General features: G+C 49.6%; 1 protein-coding gene and 1 long non-coding RNA gene across 11 annotated transcripts; one reads left to right on the top strand and one right to left on the bottom strand.

The window, feature by feature from the left end:
* Positions 1-7: 7 nt before the first annotated feature.
* ZSCAN1 (zinc finger and SCAN domain containing 1) lies at positions 8-17147 on the top strand. Of its 10 annotated transcripts, XR_012028190.1 has the most exons (9): positions 8-159; positions 999-1092; positions 1169-1310; positions 1827-1942; positions 2794-3261; positions 11253-11341; positions 11602-12927; positions 16826-16937; positions 17133-17147. XR_012028190.1 is itself a non-coding variant. In XM_072820722.1 (7 exons), exons 5-7 carry the CDS (start codon positions 2892-2894, stop codon positions 12759-12761), a joined length of 462 nt encoding a protein of 153 aa, XP_072676823.1. In that variant the 5' UTR covers positions 8-159; positions 999-1092; positions 1169-1310; positions 1827-1942; positions 2794-2891; the 3' UTR covers positions 12762-16617. The 10 variants fall into 10 exon arrangements, 3 of the variants coding, with proteins under 3 accessions (XP_072676823.1, XP_072676655.1, XP_072676739.1); XM_072820722.1 differs by lacking the exons at positions 16826-16937; positions 17133-17147 and having other exon boundaries at positions 12759-16617; XM_072820554.1 differs by lacking the exons at positions 16826-16937; positions 17133-17147 and having other exon boundaries at positions 11602-16617.
* Positions 1938-19480, bottom strand: LOC140630887 (uncharacterized). The gene is made up of 3 exons (XR_012028586.1): positions 19400-19480; positions 13520-13597; positions 1938-4285 (listed from the first exon to the last, which is right to left on the bottom strand). It is a non-coding gene; the product is annotated as an uncharacterized lncRNA (long non-coding RNA).
* Positions 19481-21051: the final 1571 nt, after the last annotated feature.

Raw genomic sequence — 21051 nt, 5'->3', positions numbered from 1 at the left:
CGCTCGGAGCGACACTGCGCGGCTCTCTGGGCCAATGGCGGACTCCCGCGGCGCGCGGGGTTCTGGGAGTTGTAGTCCGCGCGGCAGCGGCTGGACTCGCTCGCCTGCTGAGGCGCCGCCATGATGGAGCGGCCCTGGCCGGAGCGGAGCCCGCGCGCGGTGAGTCCGCCGCGGCCCGTCCGGCCGTCCCGCCGTCCCGTCGCTTGTCCCTCGCCCGTCAGTGCCTTCGTCGGGCTTGGCCGGCCGGGGGAAGAGACCGTGGGGGCGGGCCAAGGGCGCCAGAGTCGACGGGCGCTGGCCGGGATCGCGTTAGAGGAAGCGCGGGTGGAGACGAATCCGGGCTCGGGCAGGAGGCGCATCCCGAGGCCAGCGGCGGGGCCGAGCCGGGTCAGGGAAGCCGTCGCGGGGCCCCAAGGTCCCTGGGGATGAGGGAGACGGGCGAGCCTCGCAGGCCACGCGGGGGGACTGAGGTGGAGGTGGGCAGGGGCCCCGGGCGCGCTGTCCAGCTTGGCGGCATCTCCCCTCGCTGTCAGCCGTGGCAGGAAACCTCTCCACCCACGCTTTTCGACTCCAGACCCCACCCCAGGCCTTTCCCAGCCTCCCCCCCCGCCCCAATCCGGCCGCCAGAACCTGACCCAGTGTCAGTGGCACATCTCGGTGTCATCCGCAGGTAAGCCTGTCCTGTCCACGTGGCTTTGAGTCCTGCCAGTGACACTCAGAGACCCCCTAGCATCAATCCAGGTTACCCCCAGAATGGATCTCCAGAACCCCGAAACCACGGCATGTAGGCTTCAAGCCCTACCGTCCCCCCAACACACACACACAACTTCCCGGCGTCCTCATCAGCCAGGGGTCCACATTTGGTCCAGACCCCACAGGAGGGCATCGTTCCCCCAACTTGGGCCTCAGACACCGCCGTAGCCTTAGGTGCCTTCAACTAGGAGTCCCCCTTGGCCCCTTCTAAATCCCCCCCATCATCTCAGCTTCTCCTCACATAGACTTCATCCCAGGACCCTGGAGGGTGCTGAGGGGCTGCAGTTCTTCACCCTGGAGTCTGCCTGGGGCGCACTTCCCTGCTCACCGGAGAGAAGGGTAAGGTCTGAGATCCCAGAGCACGAGGACTGCTTGAATCCGTGGAGCTGCCAAACGAGCCCTTTTACTTTTTCAGAAATACACATGTGAAAGTGTTACTACAGCATAAGAGTATTTTTGCCTGTGGTCTCAGCAGGAGTGAAGGAGCTTGTAAATGCCCAGTCAGGCCAGCGGAATCAAGAAGCAGGCGGGAAGACTGCTGGCAGGGCACAGCCCTCGTGAGTCGCCCTCCCTGCTTTTGTACACCTTTCCTTTCTTCCTGATTGTAAAACGCACACACGTGCACATGAAAAGTTCTCCAGAGGATCAAGAAGCAAAAAGTCACATGGAATACTCCTCCACTTTTCACTTGTCATAAGCATTTCCCATGTCATTAAAAATCCTTCCTAAATGTTTTTGTTCTTTTTTTTTTTTTCATGTTGAAGGTCACACATGATCAAAATACCATTTAGGGGAGATTAAGAGAAGTATAAAGAACATAGCATATGGCTGGCTACCTTGGACCTCTCCCAGTGGCCCTTTTTGGGACCCTCATATATCATTTCACATCCCACTTTCCCCTGTACCTCATATCATCCATATGTCATGTGTGCTTCCCTTGCGCATGTTATGTTACTGTGTATTTTGCAGTCAAATTCTCACCATGTGATGGGAGGGTAATTGATCTTACCAAACTTAACTGTTGGGCACCTTTGTTGTGATTCTTGGTGCCTAAATCTTTGTCCCAATTGCAGATAAATTCCACAGCATGCGAACTTCCAGAATGATCTTGATATACAAGCTGCCACTTTGCTTTCCAGAAAGGTCGTGCCAGTTTGTACCTTCACTACTGGATCAGCACAGAGTACAAGTATAGAAAAAAATCTCATTTTAATTTTTACAACTTTAACATTTTCAAAATTTTCTTCAGTTATATGTTCAGCGTAGGAAGCTTGGAAAACGCACAAAATGCTATTTTTTTCCACTGCCCTTCCCACTTTCCCTCTGCTTTTAAAGTCTCTACCCCCTTGTCCTCAACTACCTCCTCCTTCAGTCTTAACTTGGTAGAAAAGGCAAGAAAGACAGCATAGCCAGGCAGAGGGCCTCTATTGCACTATTACATAGCATATCTGGCTGGGTCTAGTTCCTTATTTCAAGTGCTCAGGAGCCACATAATACAGCCGGTGGCTACCAAACTGGATGATATAGATGGAGAGCATTTCCGACCCCATAGGAAGTTCTGCTGGACAGTGCTGGTTACTCCACCAAGGCAGGAATCCTATTCCCTTGGATGCTCAGGAAACTGTTAATGACTAAATAAATGAAGGAGGGAGATGTACACTAAGCTAAGTAAGGAAATGAGATCTGTTCCCGATCAGGTAAGAGTCATGAAGACAGCACAGTGAAGATGAGATAAGTGTGACAGCCTGAGCCAGAGCATGGTGGCATCCTGCTGTGGTAACAGCTGAGCTGGGATCAACATCAGAGAGGAGTATGGGTGGGAACAGTGGGTAAGACTCTGTGGTGACCAGTTCCTCGTCTTCAACACAATGTAGCCCATGAGGGTCATATGGAAGATTAGGTCAGAATGAGATGGGGAGGGCTCAGGTCAGCAACTTGTAACTGGGGGTCAGGGCAAGGAGGTGGGGAGCTGAGGGGAGTCCTGAGCAAGGTGTTGGCCACCATCTGATGTGGCCACTTTGCGCCTGCCCCTCTCTGCAGGCCCCTGACTGCTGACTGCATCTGCCTGCTGCTACCTGTGTTTGGAGCTGCTGGGACTGTCCTGGGATCCAGCCTGCTTGCCCTCTGAGGCCGGAGAGATGCTCCCATTGGCCAAAGCCCTTGCCTCCCCCAGGAGTCCCCAGACCTCAGCCCTGGGGGAGCAGGACAGGGCTTCTCAGCTGGCCAGCCCCGGGGATGCTGAGGCCTGGCGCCTGCGTTTCCGACAGTTCCAGTACCGCGTGGCAGGTGGGCCACACCGTGCACTGGGCCAGCTCTGGATGCTGTGCCGCCAGTGGCTGCGGCCTGAGGCGCACTCCAAGGAGCAAATGCTGGAGTTGCTGGTGCTGGAGCAGTTCCTGGGTGCGCTGCCCAGCAAGATGAGGACCTGGGTGCAGTCGCAGGGTCCTCGCACCTGCAGAGAGGCCGCTAGCCTGGTGGAGGACCTCACACAGATGTCGCAGCAGGAAGGTGAGGGGACGGGCCTCACCCCTAAGAGCGAGTGGCTGCCGGTTGGGGGGAGCAGATGCCGGGTTTGGGTTCTGGCCAGTGACTCCGTGGCCCGGTGCCCAGGATGGCGCTTCTTTTTCCTTTTGGACTCAGAGTGTCGCATCCACCCAGCCCTGCTCCCACCCCCCCCACACACACCCGCTCCTGTCCCGTTCCCTCTCCCGATCAGCAGCGCCCAGGCCATCCGAGCAAACCTCTTCCCTGCACATGTCCTGCCAGTGCACATTGTCTTCTCACACACCTGTGTTTTTGTTGTACATAAATGTCATTGTGCTGCACGTCTCTGTCTGCCTCACTTCTCTCGCTCAGTTGGTAATTGAGGATTTCTCCATTTTACCATGTGTCCATCTGGCCTGTGGCTTTGCATTTGTCTGCTCTCCCTCAGGAGGACCCCAAATGAGGTGCTGTGGACCACGCCCCCCACCCCAGGCCCTGTCCAGAAATCCCAGAGCTTGCCCGTTTCTCTCCTGCATCTAGTCCCAGAGGCCCAGGGGCCAGTTGTGGGTACTCATGCCTGGGTCTGCAGCTGTCACAGAACAGGTGTTGGTGAGAACTCAACAGAGGAGTCTTGTGTAGCTTCAGGGTCTGCAGGCAGAGCTGACACTGCCTCTCTACTTTGGCTCCCCTCTCTCCTTCGGGGGCTCTGTCCTCATGCCTTCTTGCCCCTGTAACCCTGTGTAGAACTGCCATCTCCCCAGGCTCCCTCACTCCTAGTAATGTCAACAGAAGTGCAGACCCCCATCATAACATCTGTAGGAGGTCAACCCTCAGGGCCTGGCTTGGGTGCTGTGATCAGAATGTCTTCAGGCCCTAGCTGCAGAAAAGCCTTGAAGTCTAAAGAAAGTTTTCTCAGGTCTCCATACTGCCCGCAGGGAAGCTGGCCAACATGCCCAGGAAAGTTTTGCATGTCACATTTTGCAAAGGCAAGAGCATTGTCCAAGTTGGAAGGCACTGGATGGCATCATGGAGTCTTGTTCCCAGGTTCCTGTGGAATCATGAAGACGTGCAAGGCAGATAAAGTGGCTCTTGGAACTCACTGTTCCAGGGACTAAGGGGCCCACAAGTTTTTACATCTGGCCCTTGGTGGACCCATGCACACCCTAGGGCCTCAAGTTAGGAGGCCCAGGCTGGCATTAATGCTTCACTGTTGCCATCTTGAGGTTCCCTATCATTTTTTAGCAAAGGGATCTTGTACGTGTTTTACATTGGGCCAACTTGTGGTCCTGTGGACAGTGAGGCAGTTGGAGCAGCAGGTGACTGGACCTGATGAGGCATCTCTACCTCTCACATGAATGCCTGGAAGTCAGGGACACAAGCAGGAGGCATCTGCATGCTGCTCCCTCAAGATTGGGCTTCATTCCTCGGGAAGGAAAGCTCCCAGGGGGTGAGGAGTGGGAAGGGGTAGGATGAGATGTGCACTGAGGGAAGGAAGCCTGGGGCTTGGCTAGAGCAGGGCTGTGGGCCGGGTGCCTGAAGCCCAGATAGAATCCAGCAGGAGCCTGGCTCTCTTCTTTTCTGGGTGGCCCTCTGGAGTCACTATGGTGCAAGCGCAGGGGGAAGATAGACCCAATATTTCCACTTGGAAGTCCCTGATGGCTGGTGTCTGGGAAAAAAACTGAATAGGTCTCTTAGTCCATGATATATCCCTCCCTCCGGCCCAGCATTGAACCTGGGTGCCAAGGAGTGTTGTGATCACTACAGCCTATTTATTGATAGTGATGCTCTTGGGCACAAGAGGGAGAGTACTGGGAGAGAGAGTGTACACCTGGGGCTCTACCTTTATTGGTCCTGACTACGGTCTCCGAGGTATACTCTTTATTGGCTAACTTAAAGCAGAAGAGTGGAAATTAGGATGTGAGAAGGGAGAATTCGGTCACCCAAACTGTCAGTTATCAAGACCACCCAAGGCTTCCTGAATGAGGGACCTCCATGAGTGGGGGCAGCCCAATTCCTTATCTTTTTTTTTTAAGATTTTATTTATTTATTCATAAAAGACACAGAAAGAGAGAGAGAGAGGCAGAGACACAGGCAGAGGGAGAAGCAGGCTCCATGCAGGGAGCCTGATGTGGGACTCGATCCCAGGACTCCAGGATCATGCCCCTGGGCCGAAGGCAGGTGCTAAACCGCTGGGCCACCCAGGGATCCCCTTATCTGTTGTTTTTTTTTTTTTCGTGTGTGTGTGTGTGTGTGTGTGTGTGTGAGTAGCTGTGTCATACAGCAGAAATTGTTTATTCCAGATGGAGGTCTTTGAAATGGATGCCTCAGCAATCAAAAGGTTGTTAGGCTCAGCTCTCTTCTCTTCCCACACTCATCATCCTATCCTCTAACCACACAGCAGCAGAGGGTCAGCTCCTCCCATGCCAGCCCTGCAGTGGATCCCTGTCCTGGCTGTGTACCTTTATCATCTGCCTCCAGGGCCTCACCTCCCTATAGCCCTGCAGCCTTGGCCCTCACTGGGTGCAGGGGTAGCCAGCTTATCATCTAGACCTGGCTCAGACATCCATATCCTCTGAGAGGCTACCACACAGGACCCTACTTGTGTTCTCCAGGGTCCTCACCCCTCTGTGATATTTATAGCGTTTATCCTTTCCTTGCATGTCTGTTCTCTGTCCTAGTTTATATGAACTTCACATAAACTTCTTGCAGAGCAAGAGTTCTGCATCCACCTTCCATGGTTTCTGGACAGTGGGTAGTACCAGATACCTAGTGGGTGCACAGCCAACACAGAAGGGAAGGGGTGGGTGAACAGAATTAGCAGGAAGAACCAAGGTTGGGTGTTTGGCAACTAGCAGGCACTAGTTGGGTATACTGTACAAACTAAGGGTGCAACTTTATTCTTTTGCATGTGGCTTACCAATTGTCCCATCACCACTGTTGAAAACACCCTTCTTTCCCCTACTGAATGGTTCTGGTATTTGGCCATGCATATATATGGGCTTAGTTCAGGACTCTCAATTCTTTCCCATTCTATATGTCTATTTTTATGCCAGCACTGTAGCTCTGTAGTAAGTTTTGAAATCAGGGCATATGTGTCTTCCAACTCTGTCCTATTTTAGGATTGTTTGGGCTCTTCTGGGTCCCTTGAAATTCCATATAAATTTTAGGACAAGCTTTTCCATTTCTGCAAAAAGAAGAGAAAATGGCTTTTCATAGGGATTGCATTGGACCTGTAGATCACTAAGAGTGTTGCCATCTTAATGATATTAAGTCTTCCACTCCATGAACACAATGTATTTATTAATAACAATAGTTAATAATAATGTTATTTTTAAAATTTTTCTTTAACACCTTTCAGTAATAGTTTTCCAGTTTTCAGTGTACAAGTCTTGTATCTCTCAGGCTAAATTTATTCCTAAGTATCTTATTCTTTTTGATTCTGTAAGTAAAATTGATTCTTTCATTGTAAATGAAATCTTTTGTGCTTCCTTTTCGGGTTGTTCATTGATGTTGTAGAAACACAACTAATTTTTATGTGTTGATATTGTACCCTGTAACTTTGCTAAATTCACTTATTAGCTCATGACATCTGTGAATAGGGATAATTTTTCTTTTTCCTTTCCAATTTATTTATTTTTTAACAGATTTTATTTTCAGGTAATCTCTACCCCCAAGGTGGGGCTCGAACTCACAATCTCATCTTCCTTTCCAATTTAGATGACTTTTTTTCTCTTGCCTACTTGCTCTTGCTAGAACTTCCAGTACAACGTTGAATAGAAGTGGTAAAAGCAAACATCCTTGCCTTATTCTTTATTGGAAGTAAGTTTTCAGTCCCTCATAATTATGATATTTTTACCATTAGAGGGCATTAGATTACAACAAATGGTTTTTCTGTCAATTGAGATGATCATGTGGTCTATTAATATGGTGCATCACGTAGCTTGATTTTGATGTGTTGAACCACATGACAGTTTGATTATAGTGTGTCTCAGTGTGGATCTCTTTGAGTTCATCTTATTGAGAGTTTGTTCAGCTTCTTTGAATGTGTAGATTCAAATATTTCATGTATTTTAGGAAGTTTCCAACCATTGTTTTTTTTTTCAAATATTTTGTCTCTGTCTTCTCCTTTTGGAATTCCCATTATATGTCTGTTGGTGGATTTTATGTATCCCACAAATACCTTAGGCCCTGTTCATTTTTCTTCTACTCTGCAGACTATAATTTTAATTGACCTATCTTCAAACTTACTGATCCTTTTCTCTGCCAGTTTAAATCTGAGGTTAAACCCCTCTAGCAAATTTTTCATTTTAGTTATTGAACTTCTCTGCTCCATAATTTCTATTTGGTTCCTTTATATAATTTCTCTTTGATATCCTTTATTTTTTTTTTTAATTTTTTAAAATTCATTCATTAGAGACACAGAGAGAGGCAGAGACATAGGCAGAGGGAGAAGCAGGCTCCATGCAGGAAGCCCGATGAGGGACTTGATCAGGATCATGCCCTGGGCTGAAGGTGGCACTAAACTCCTGAGCCACTTGGGCTGCCCTTCTTTATTTGTTGAGAACATCATTCTCCTGATTTTTTATAGCTCTTTGTTCATGGATTCCTTTAGCTCTTTGAAGTTATTTAAGACAGTTGATTTAAAATCTTTGTCTAGTAAGTCCAGTGTCTGGGCTTCTTCATGGACAATTTCCATTCATTTCTTCTTATTCCTGTAAATGAGATATACTTTCTTGGGTCTTTGCATGCCTCTTAATTTGTTGTTGGGAACTGGGTATTTTTAATATTTGATAATATAACGTGATAACTCTGGAGATCAGATCTCTTCCCTCCCCAGAGCTGGTTTATGCTGCTTACTGTGGGTTGTAATTGTTTATTTTGGAAACTTTTCTTTCTTCCTTTCTTTTCTTTTCTTTTCTTTCTTTCTTTCTTTCTTTCTTTCTTTCTTTCTTTCTTTCTTTCTTTCTTTCTTTCTTTTCTTTTTAAATTTTTATTTATTTATGATAGTCACAGAGAGAGAGAGAGAGGCAGAGACATAGGCAGAGGGAGAAGCAGGCTCCATGCACCCAGAGCCCGACGTGGGATTCAATCCTGGGTCTCCAGGATCGCGCCCTGGGCCAAAGGCAGGCGCCAAACCGCTGCGCCACCCAGGGATCCCTCTTTCTTTTCTTTCTTTCTTTTCTTTTCTTTCCTTTCTTTTCTTTCTTTCTTTCTTTCTTTCTTTCTTTCTTTCTTTCTTTCTTTCTTTCTTTCATTTTATTTATTGGGATGCCTGGGTGGCTTAGTTGGTTAAGTGTCTGCCTTTGGCTTAGGTCATGATCTCAGGGTCCTCGGATTGAGCCCCACATCAAGCTCTCTGCTCAGTGGTGAGTCTGCTTCTCCCACTCCCTCTCCCTCTTATCTCTTTAAGAGAGATAGAGAGAGTAAGAGAGCACACAAATGCGGTGGGGAGGGGGAGAGGGAGAGGGAGCAGCAGACTCCCTGCTGAAAAGGAAGCCTGATGCAGGGCTCAATCCCAGGACCCCAGGATCATGACCTGAGTAGAAGGCAGATGCTTAACCAACAGAGCCACCCAGGTGCCCTATTTTGGAAACTTATCTAAACTATTCTTGTAAATACTACATTCTTTGTTCTGTGTTCTCACTAAAGTTTCTGTTTCATTAATTTAGTGGCTACCTAGTGATATGCCAGAACTTTCCTTAAATGCATGGAGCCAACAAAACTCTCCTCGTCTTTGTAGGTTAGATCTGAATTGAGGTACTCCTTCAATGCTTAGCCTCTCCATATACAACTCTCCTGAGCCTTCACTTCCGGGTTACAGGGGGGCCTAAAGATCAATCAGAGATGAAAGCTTGAGAACTTTTCATGTTTTCTACTATGTGTTTAGCCCTGATTATATGCATGGCCTGCTAGACTCCCCAGTAAAAGCCCTTATTCCCACATGTACCTCTTTCTCCAGCCTCTTCTTTCCTAGGCTTCTTGGTCTCTCTGCTGCTTGCTCCATCTGTTATCCCTGCTTCAGGTGGTTGTGGCTAGTATATGCCTTTATTTATTTATTTATTTATTTATTTATTTATTTATTTATTTATAGTATATGCCTTTAAATGCTTTTGACAAATGCTGCTCTGGAGGCCACTCCAGTCCTGAAGGTTCTGAGAGGGCATAACAAAGGTAAACCCCTGAACCAATCCTTCAGGGAGTCACCAGACAGGTCACCAGACAAACACGCAAATGTAATGCTTTGGGAACAAGATCTGCCCCCTGTGGCTTCAGCAAGCCATACCAGTTCCATGGACTGTCATCCACACAGCCCCTCCTACCTGTGGAATGGGGCTGGTAGGCAGGTAAGTAAAAATGCCACAACACCTTCTGGTTGAAATTTAATAGCTTCTTTTTTCATTAAGCATTCCCTCCTCCTTGTAAGTTCTTGTTTTTTTGTTTTTTTGTTTTTTTTATTAGATTCAAGTTCCCAAAAGTTATCTCTAAAAATTTTTTCAGAGATAAAGGCTGGCTAATTGTTGTTTCAGTAGAGATATTGATTTTGAGAGCTCCCTACTCTGCCATTTTTGGTGATGTTACCTTCCTGTTTGCTTTTAAAAATAATGTTATTGAAACATAGTTCCCATACCATATAATTCACCCATTTAAAAATATACAATTCAGTGATTTTTAGTATATTCACAGAGTTGTGCAACCATCATCACCACCTAATTCCTGAACATTTTGTTCACCACAAAAGGAAACCTCAGACCATTAGCAGTCACTCCCCATTCTCCTCTCTCCCCCAGCCCCTGTAGCTTTCCCCCAGATCACTAATCTACTTTTTGTCTTTATGGATTTGCCTGTTCTGTACATTTCATATAAATGAAGTCATATGTGGCCTTTTGTGTCTGGCTTCTCTCACTTAGCATAAGGTTCTCAAGGTTCATCTATGTTATAAAATCTATCAGTACTTCATTCTTTTTATGGCTGAAATATATTCCATTGTATGGATATACCAGGTTGTTCCTTCATTCTTCATTTGATGGACCTTTGGGTTTCCACTTTTTGGCTATGATGAACAATGCTATGAACGTTCACATACATATATTTGTGTGGATGTGTTTTCATTACTCTTGGGAACACCTAAGGAGGCGAAGTGCTGAGTCATATGGTAACTCAACATATAACTTTTTGAGGAACTGTCAAAGTGCCTTCCAAAGCAACTGTTTGCTTTTTATATGACACTTTTTCAGCCTATAAAAGTGTATGGAAAATATTATAATGAACATGCATATAACTTCCATGAAGCCATCTCAGAGCCTAACCTCCTGAAAGGCAGCTTTAGGTTATTTAGAGAAATGACACACTGTGGAGTTCACTGGGTCAACAGTGCAGGTCTCCTCCACATTCCTCTTGCTCTCCCTGCTGCCCCAGAGAGGGGAAAGGCCTTGAATTTCTCATTGCATGTGCATGTTTGTCCTTTTCCCTCTTATTTTGTAACAGTGTATGGCTCTGTTTCCCATGTCCTAAATCTATAAATGGTGTGCCTTTGTAACTGCTATCCTGCCCTGGCTTTTGTCCCCCTACAATATGTTCTGTGGTAGATCCATGGGGCCTTGCTTCAACCATCTTTGCTACCTGACTGCATTCCACTTCAGGAAGATTCCAGTTGTGGGATGAGACCCCTGTCCAGGCTTTCCGAGTTAATCAGTGCTGCAGGAAATGTCCTCATGGGCCTCTCAGGGGCACAAATGGGCGTAGAGTGTTAGGTGAGAAGATCTGTCCTCAGCTGCCTCTTATGTTACCATGGCCTCATGCCTGGCAGCCATGGAAAGGTCTGGATCAGGAGGATGGGGCTGCAGTTAGAAGCTTGTTGGAAGATAAAGGCAGTGGCATACTATTGCTCTTGCCTTGGCCTTACTGGGGTTCTTCAGAGATGCTCCTGGGATGTGTTATCCTCCTTGTGCAGGAAATCTGGGGATTTGGGGGCTCTGAGTCACACAGGCCTCTCACCATCCCTTTCTCCCGCCCAGTTCTGGTATCTCTCACCGACCACCAGGACAGGAGCATCAGCGAGGAGGAAGACGGGAAGAGCCTGAGGTCCCAGAAAGACCCATCCCAGGTGAGCCCAGGGCCCCTGGCTCCATGCTCCTACATCCCTGGGGCACCATGAACATCAGTGCTGTGACAGGTTGAAGGACATCCCATCCAAGCTCTGTGCAAGGCTCTCCCCCAAATTCCCAGGAAGCCTGAACTCCACACCTCCAACCTATCCCACAAATCCCAAAATTTGCTGCAGCTCAGTGCTGGGCAAAATACAGTTAGTAGGGCTGTGATCTGCTGCAGACCCCCTAGACATCATCTTCATCTCCCTCCACCCAGGTCATCTGCCAGTCCTTTATCAGTCAGCAGCCAGATGCTGAGGTCCCCATCCTCGTATATAATCCACAACTGCATGCTGAGTATATCAAAAGATTTCCAGTGCTGCCACTCCAGGTGCTACCACACAGAAGCTTGGGTGTCCTGGCTCAGATCCCATCCGTAGTATTAGTATATGTAGTAGTGTTGTACCTGAGAACACTGTGGATTCTTGGAGAGGCTGGGAAAGACTCCAAGAGGGCATCCCCAACAGCAAGATCTGTTTTTGCAAAGGGCCCAAGTGAGAGGGGATCATGGTTTATGTCAAGGACCAAGGGAAACTTGGTATGGCTAGAGCTCACAGAGTGATGGGGAAAGGCCCGCAGCAGGGACTGGAGTGATTAAAACAGATTTGTTAACAGGCAAAACACAAAATAAACAAAAACCAAACCACATTCCCTTCCCTCTGGCATCAAGTAGATTCACAGCACCTTGTTCTCACCTCCCATCACCTCTGTGACCTCCCCCTTCTTCAGACCACAGGCCCCTCTGTCTCCCACTAATTTTCCACTCTCTCGAATGTTTAACCCCCAACTCTAAACCCCTGTCAGGATCTTCATCCCCTGCACATCACTGTCAGTCTGGGTGTCCTTGAGACATCCTACCTCTCAGTTGGGGTCGTGTGGCCTTCCTCATGACCTATACTGCCATCTTCCCCTCCCATGCGAGTAACCTCAAAACATCTGTGGCTTCCTTTTATTTTCTATGTCCATGCTCAGAGAGCATAAGGACAGGAGGCATGTGCTTCCCTTTTAAAAATGGGAATTTTACAATGAACACATGGAAAGATGCTGAAGATCACTAGCCATCAGGGAAATGCAAATTAAAACCATGATGAGATATCACTGCACACCTACTGCAATGGCTAAAAGTAGAAAGAGGGACAGCACCACGTGCTGGCAAGGGTGTGGAAAAACTGGAACTGTTTCATTGCTGATATGAATGCAAAGTGGTAAAATCTATTTAGAAAATGGTTTGGTTGTTTCTTACAAAGTTAAGTATAAACATGATGTATGACCTAGCAATCCCACTTCTGGGATTGGATGTTTACCCAGATGAAACAAACATTTATGTTCCTACAAAAACCTGTACACAAATATTCATAGCAGCTTTGTTTGTAGTAGCCCAAAACTGGAAACAAGCCACATACCTGTGTGATTGGATAAACAATCATTTATCCTGCACACCATGGAATACTACCCAGCAATATCATGGAAGAAACTCTTGATTCACACACAACTTGGATGGATCTGAAGGGCACTGTGCTGTCAAAACAGTTAATCTCAAAAGGTACATGCTATGAAATCCCATTTATATGACATTCTTAAAAAGACAAAATGATGGCCACAGAGAATAGATCAGTGGTTTCCAGGCAAGAGTTCTGGGCAGAGGGAGAATGTGAGTAGACAGAGGTAGCATGAAAGAGTTTTCCCTGGGTGGTGGAACCATTCTGGTCCTAATTGTGATAGTAGTTTCACGAATCTATATATGTGCTAAAATTCACAGACCTGGACATGAACGCACTCACACACACACACACTCTTATATAATTAAAATTAAGAAAAATGAAGGAACTACTAAAAAGTGATAATATTTTCCATCAAGCCAAAGTCTAGTCCGTTCTTTGTCCCCAGAGACCACCCCTCCTTATGATGCTGGGGTCTGGTATCATTTTGAGGTTTTCTGATTTGCATGGCCAGTTTTTGAAAGACCCACTAGTTTGTATTCTGTTTCTTCTCTGGCTACTATGTTCTGCCTGGAGGCCATTTTCATTCTTTACTTAATTAATAACAACAGAAAAAAAGACAAAAACATGAGACAAAAGATAATACACCCACTGCTCTGCAGAAGAGCTCATCCCACCAAAGAAACACCCGTATACCTTTGTTGCTATCAACAGCAGATCACCTCCATCCTTGAATTCACCTGCATGAATTTCTCTATCTCTGTCCTGCTATGGCTGGGAGAAAAAAAAAAGTTATTCTTAATTATCTTGTTTTAGGCTTGCAAGAGGAAATATCTTCTTATAAAAATTTTTATTGTGGAAAACCAAACACACACCATGTGGTAGGCTGAATAATGCTCCCACCACCCCCCTTTGCCCCACCAAACGTTCCTGTCCTCATCCCTAGAACCTGGGAATGTTACCTTAGGTGGAAAAAGGAGCTTTTTGCAGGTGTACTTAAGGTAGGAACATGAGAAAAAATTACCCTGGTTTATCTGATTGGATTCCAGATGTAATCACGAGAGTCCTTATAAGAGGGAGGTAGAGGGAGGTTTAATACACAAGGCAGGACAGTGACCTGGGCACAGAGGCAGTAAAGATGGAGGAAGGGCCAAAAGGCAAAGAATATGGGTGTGTCGAACACCAATAAAAAAATAAATTTATTATTAAAAAAAAAAAAAGAATATGGGTGTGTCTAGAAGCTGAGAAAAGCCCAGGAAACAAATTCTCCCATGGAGCCTTCAGAAGGAATGAGCCTTGGTGGACACTAACTTTAGCTCAGAGAAATTTATTACAGACTTCTAGGCTTCAGAGCTATAAGAGAAATTTGGATTTTCAGCCACTAAGTTTCTCATGATTTGCTATAGCAGCCACGGGAAACTAGTACACTACATACACCAAAGTAGAGAGAATAGACTAATGGACCCAGGGTTGTAGTAGGACTTCTGTGGGCCCTAAGAATTTTTGTCCCATAAGAATTATATCAAAGTTATACTCATGAGCTTCCACAAAATAGTAAGTTATATTTTATGACCATTTGGTATAAAGATGAACATATTCCAGGCTGGAGTAATCACTATATTCATTTTTTTTCTGGCTGATTTTAAAAGACATTAAAACATTATTGCAAGAAACTCCTTTCTCCAAAAAGTTTCATGGGCCCTGGGCACTGTTTCTGGCACATGATAAAGTCAGCCCCAGATGGGCCATAAGTGCTTGACACATAGCCAGGTTTGTTGATGGAAAGCTCTCTTCCATCCTGGACTCTCCCCTTAGAAATCACAGATATGCTCACTCGCCATTTCCATGCATTGCAAGTAAAGCTTGGCCTTCAAGGACTTTTCCCCCCCAATTATATCTATGTTTTTATTTTTATTTTTTTATTGAGATATAATTGATGTGGAACATTATGTTAGGTATATAACATAATGATTCAATATATGTATATATTGTGAAATGATCAACTACAGTAAGTCTACTTAACATCTAGAGTTACAAATATTTTTTCTTGTGATGAGAATTGTAACATTTGCTCCCTCAGCAACTTTTAAATACACAATACAGTATTATTAACTATAGTTTCTAAGCAGTACATTATAGGCCTAGGACTTACTTGTTTGACAACGGGAGGTTTGTACCTTTTGACCCCTTCATCTATTATAGCCACACCCACACACCCAAACACCCCTGGCAAACCACCAACACTCTTTTTTTAGACATCAACCCAGCTCTACTGCCTCAACTAAAATCATTAACAGTAATCCCTCATCAGCAGTAAATGGCTGGTTGGCATTCACATTTCCCATTGTTCTTCTTTTCTTTTTCTTGGCTGGTTAGATGACAGATGTGGGTCCCCACATCCCACTCACTGCCCTGCACTGTGCCTGGAATGATCAGAGCCCTGGTCAAAAGGACTTTGGGGGATATTTTTTGTATTTGGAGCTATAGAGAAGGCTCAGAAATGTCCTGGTTTCTGTGCCTGGCCCGAGTGTGTTTGTAATTTTCAGACGTCTCTGGATGGTGGCCCATGCTTCCAAGTCAGGGGAATTAACATGCCCCTCACCACCCACACACACAAACATACACGCACAGGTCCAGAGCCTCCCCTCTCAACCCCTCCACCCTCCATTGTCATGGTCACACTTTGATGACCAGTGAGACCTGGAGCCCCCCCCCCCCACTGCTCATCACCTTCTGGGGGGCTTGTTCTTAGGGACAATGCAGCTGTGAGGGGCAGTTCAGAACCTCACAAGTGATATTGACCTCAGTCCTTACATAGGGCCCAGTGCTCTCTTGTTGCTGTAAAATCATCAGTGGTATTCAAGTAAGGATGTACTATTCAGGGCTTTCCACGGAAACAAAATCAGTAGGATTTATATAGACATATAGAGAGAGACGTATTAAAAGGAACTAGCTCACATGATTATGGAGGTCAAGGAGCCCCTGATTTGCTGTCTGCAAGCTAGAGAACACCAAAAAGCTGTCTCCAGGTCAGGGAGCTCCATCTCAAGACCAAAGGTCTAAAGACCACAGGAATCTCAGTCTCAGTCCAAGTCCAAAGCCCAAGAATCAAGAGGGGTCCAATGTCTGAGGGCTGAAGGTGCCTGTCCCAGTTCAAGCAGAGCACAAATGCACCTTTCTGACTTTGTGTTCAACTTGGGCCCTCCACAGATTGGGTGATGCCCACCCACATTGGTAAGGATGATCTTTACTCAGACTGCCGGTATAAATGCTAGTCTTCCCTGGAGACACCCCCACAGATACCAGAAATGAAACTTTACCAGCTACTGGGCCATCCCTTAGCTCAGTCACATTGACTTCTAGAATTAACCATCACAAAGAGGACTTGCATTTTCATTTTGCACAGGGGGGCCCTTGAATTATTTCTCCAGTCCTAGTTACAGCCCACTGGGAATGTGCATTTGGGTGTTAAAATTAAATACAAAATAGAGACCAGATTTGAACATTCCCTGAGCTGACAAAACCACGTACCACATAAGTGAGACTTCATTTAGTGTGTTCTGCAAAACAAGTGGAACATAACCTGGGGCACCTCATGCAAAAGCCTCAAGGAAATGATCAGTAAAGAAACTTAAATCACCTTCCTAAACACAGTGTAAGATAATCACTGAGCCAGCCCCTGCTGTCTGGAAACTCCCTCTGTAGTAACGGTCATCCAGGCTTCATAGCAGTCTTGGATTTGAAAGCTCCCAGTTCATAGACTATTTTTATATGCACAATAAACTCTTACTAAATACTGTTCATTGGTTTGGTGGCTTTTTTTTTTTTTGGCACCTTTTTGTGGGGGAGCAGTGGCTTTAGTTTTGCTATTCCTGGATTTTCTAAAGGAAGCAATGCTGTCCCTCTGCTCTGGTGGCACCGGGTGGATGGCCCTCTGGTGGTTGCTCCAAGCCCTGGGCGGTGTGGGGCAGTTGCTGAGCGGGACTGTGTTTGCCATTCCAGGCATCGGAGCTGGGGCTCCCCCAGGAGGGCGAGTGGCCGCAGCCTGCCCAGCCCCAGCGAAGTCCCCACACCAGGGCGGGGGCGGAGGCATCCTGCACCCTGGGCTCACTCGGTGAGTGTTTGGGTCCTACAGCAATCCTAAGGGCTGGGAAGGTTTAGACTTTGCTGATGGCAGTGTTGGGGGGGCTTTGGTGATGAACTCTGTACCTTCCCCCAGAAACTGGGCCCACCAAAGTGGGGACTGATATCACCCCCACCCCCACCCCGTTCTGCAGCAGCCACTCAAACGTTTCCACCCCTTGACCAGGGCTTCGGCCTCCTAGCATGAAGGCAGACACACAGAAGATGCTGCAGCATGGGGTCCCCTCAGCTGCCTGCCCAGGTGAGGACAAGGGGGTCTGGGGTGTGGGATCTGCCCCCCAACCCCACTTACCCTTTATCTTAGTAGAGGAAAGCATTGAGGGCACTAAGGCTCTACTAAGTACAGGCAGCTGGCTGTCTGTTCTTCTGTGTGTCCCTGGGGGGAGAAGGGGCAGGGAGGTGCCCAGGGTGTGGCCTGGTCCCTGCCCTCTCCCTAACAATTAACGCTTCTCCCTCACCCTCCCCAGGCCTGGGCTGCTCGCCTCTGAAGCCTAGCGTCTGGGATGAACCTCCCTGTGGGCAGACTGGGGACAGAGCCCTGAGGAACAGACACTCCCTCCCCAGGCTGGCCCAGGACACACCTCAGGCTTCAGAAGAGGGTGTAAGGCAGGCAGGGGCTACCCCCAAGGACGCTGTGCTTAAGGGCACCAGAGGCCAAGGGCCTGCACCAGAGGGGCCCCTGCACCTGAGCCCTCAGCCCAGCCTGGTTGCAGACCCCATCCTCCCAGGTGCTCAGAGCACGAGTCCCCCAAAGAGACTTGGGGACCGCGATGTCGGCAGCACTCGCCTACCCTTACTCAAAGACACCAAAGCCTCCCCTGGAGAAGCGGGACAACCGGCTGCTGCCCCCTCCTCGGGGAGCCCAGCAGCGACCCAAGTCCCCTCAGGGACGCGGCCCTTCGCGTGTGCCGAGTGCGGGGAGGTCTTCACCTGGGTCACTCACTTCATCGAGCACCAGAAGCGCCACCTGGAAGAGGGGCCCTTCCCGTGCCCCGAGTGCGGCAAGGCCTTTCTGCACGCTTCCGTCCTGGGGGAGCACCGGAAGATCCACCTGCTGCAGCCGCCGCGCAAGAAGCCCCGGCGCGGCGGGGGCGAGGGGCCAGGGGAGGCCGGCCCCTTGGAAGCGGCGGGGCAGGCTCAGGACGCGGACGGAGACCGGCGCGGGGCGGCCGCTGGAGGAGAGCGGCCCTTCGAGTGCGGCGTCTGCGGGAAGGCCTTCCCCTGGATGGTCCACCTCCTCGACCACCAGAAACTGCACACTGCGCAGTGAGCGGACGCGCGCCCCGCGCGACAGCGACCCCCGGCGGACTCGTCCTGCTGGCCACCCGCCCCCCCCCGTGTCCCCCGCGCGACAGACCCCCCGAAAAGCTCTTCCAGCAGACCACCAGGGCCCCGCCACCCCCGCCGCGTCCCCCGGTGCCAGCGACCCCCGAAGGGCTCGTCCTGCAGGAGACCCGGGCCCCGCCACCCCTGCCGCGCCCTCCGCTGCCAGTGACCCCCGAAGGGCTCGTACTGCAGGAGACCCGGGACCCACCACCTCCGCCGCGTTCTCTGGGTGTCGCCCCGCCCGCCGCTTACCCCTGGAGACAGTGACCCCCTGAAGGGTTCGTCCTGCAGGAGACCCAAGACCCGCCTCGCTTCCCTGGTGTCGCTGCACATGCCCCGTTCCCCGAGTGACAGCGACCCTCGGCTGACTCTTCCTGCAGAACGACCCGGGACCCGCCACCCCCGCCGCCGAGTTCCCCGGGCGACAGCGACCCCTGGCGGACTTGTCCTGCAGGCGACCCGGACCCGCCGCGTCTTGGGGGTTGTCGCGGCGCCTGGTGCTTACCCCGGGTGATCGCGACCTCCGAAGGGCTCGTCCTGGGAGCGACCCAGGGACCCACTACCCCCGCTGCGTCCCGCGGGTGTCGCCGCACCTATCGCTTACCCCAAGTGATAGTGGCCTCCGAAGGGCTCGTGCTGCGGGGCGGCCCAGGACCCGCTGCGTCTCCGGGTGTCGCTGCATCTGCCACGTTCCTCAAGTGACAGCGACCCCCGAAGGGCTCATCCTGGGGAGCGACCCGGGACCCACTGCCCCCGCTGCCGCGTTCCCCGGGTGAAAGCAACCCCCCGAAGGGCTCGTCCTGCTGGCGACTCAAGACCTGCCGCGTTTGCCTGGTGTCGCCACACCTGCCGCGTTCCCCAAGTGACAGCGACCCCCCGAAGGGTTCGTCCTGCGGAGCGACCGGGCCCCGCCACCCCTGCCTCCGAGTTCCCCGGGCGACAGCGACCCCTGGCGTACCCGTCCTGCAGGCGACCTGGACCCGCCGCGTCTCGGGGTATCGCCGCGCCTGGCGCTTACCCCGGGTGACCGCGACCCCCAAAGGGCTCGTCCTGCAGGGCGACCGTCGACCCGCCCCGTCTCGGGGTGTCGCCGCGCCTGGTACTTACCCTAGGTGACAGTGACCCCCGAAGGGCTTGTCCTGCGGAGCGACCTGGGACCCACCGCCCCCGCCGCCGCCTTCCCTGGGCGACAGCGACCCCTGGCGGACGCGTCCTGCAGGCGACCCGGACCCGCCGCGTGTCGGGGTTTCGCCGTGTTCCCTGGGTGACAGCGACGCCCAGCGTCGCTCTCAGCTCGGCGGCCGGCCGTCTGTGCTCCGCAAGCGACAAAAGAAAGAGCTTCGCCAGCGCCATCGGTTCTGGGAGTCTTTTCCGGGTACGCCAGGGCTGCGCCCGCGCCCTTGACCCAGCGGCGGTCCTGTACTCCAGGAACGGAGGCCTCCTGCCCGCCCAGCCCCTGCGAGCGCGGCACACGCGTGGGGCTCTTCTATGTGGAACTTAACTATTTTCTTCCTTTTTTTTTTTGTCCCCGCCCTCCTTTTCCTTTTACATTCCCTTTTTTATGATAAAGTAAACACAACATAAAACGTGCCATTTTAACTACTTAAAATGCACAATTCGGTGGCATTAAGTACATGCATAGTGTTGTGCAACCATCACCACGATGCATTCTGGAACATTTTCATCACTCCCAAAATGGGTTCCCCACACCCATTAGCAGTCACTCCCCATGTCCTCTCCCTCAGTCCCTGATATCTACTAATTTGCTTTCTTTCTGGATAGATTTTGGGCAGGGTTTTTAGGTCTAACCAAAACTGACCAGCACATGATTTTGTTTGATTCACAGAATGACTTTTTTTTATTTTGAGATAAATGCCAACATTTTTCAAACCATAGATATCACATAAAAATCTGGCATTATGCTCACCCTGGATCTCCCAAGACCAGATGTGAGGTCTCCCAGGCATCTCAGTCCCCCACCACTTCTGGGGACAGCCTGCATGCACTTGGATTCAGCTTTCCATCCATCCCCAGCCCTTCCTTGCTGGGCACCACTTGCCCCATGCAAACGAAAGCCTTAAAGTTTTTGTCTTTCTTTCGTTTTTTTTTTTTTTTTTTTTTGAACTTTACTTGGAAATAGTGTTGGATTGACTCTAACCGCATGTAAGCAGAGACCTTCTTCTTTAAATCATCCATAAGTCACCTTTCAACTGGAAAAGCCTTTGGATCTGCCCTACCCAGCCCATTGCTGCTTCTCCACCAAGCTGCCTCCTGCATAAGTAGCCTGTCCCCTAGCACCCTCCAGGGCCATGCAGGTCCCTCTGCTGCCTTTGCGCCATTCGCCGCGCTTGCCTTCTTGGAACTCTCACTAGCTGGGCCTTGCTCGTGGCTTGCTCCAGCACCCTGGCTTATCCTCGCAGTCCCCACCGGGGGCTTCTGGCTCTACTCCACGCCTTAATTTATTGTGGGTTCCAGCTCTCCTCCCAAGCACCTTCTTTCTCATCCTGCTGAGGCAGAGTCTCTTCCTTGGAGATCAGGTGACAAAGTGGGGGTCCTGGCCCCACAGCCCCTGAGCCTTCCACTATAGCACACACGATGGACAGGTTTGTTTGAGATGACAGGATATGTGGACAAAGAACTCCCAGTGTCTCCACTTGTTGGGGGCCAGGGGTTTATATCAATGCAGTTTTCTTCCCAATCCCCCTAAGCCAGAGGCACATTCATAGCTCTCTGGGTTGGAGCAGGATTGCATGAGAGAG

This window comes from Canis lupus, chromosome 1 (assembly GCF_048164855.1).
Source record: "Canis lupus baileyi chromosome 1, mCanLup2.hap1, whole genome shotgun sequence".
NCBI lineage: Eukaryota > Metazoa > Chordata > Mammalia > Carnivora > Canidae > Canis > Canis lupus.
The sequence above is the reverse complement of the archived record's forward strand: the minus strand, read 5'-3'. Positions and strand labels throughout refer to the sequence as shown.

Coding starts and splice junctions, on each gene's coding strand:
- ZSCAN1 (XM_072820554.1), top strand. CDS start 2,892: ATGCTCCCATTGGCCAAAGCCCTTGCCTCCCCCAGGAGTCCCCAGACC. Junction 3,262..11,252: donor ACAGATGTCGCAGCAGGAAG/GTGAGGGGACGG, acceptor TCTCCCGCCCAG/TTCTGGTATCTCTCACCGAC. Junction 11,342..11,601: donor CCCAGAAAGACCCATCCCAG/GTGAGCCCAGGG, acceptor CCCTCCACCCAG/GTCATCTGCCAGTCCTTTAT.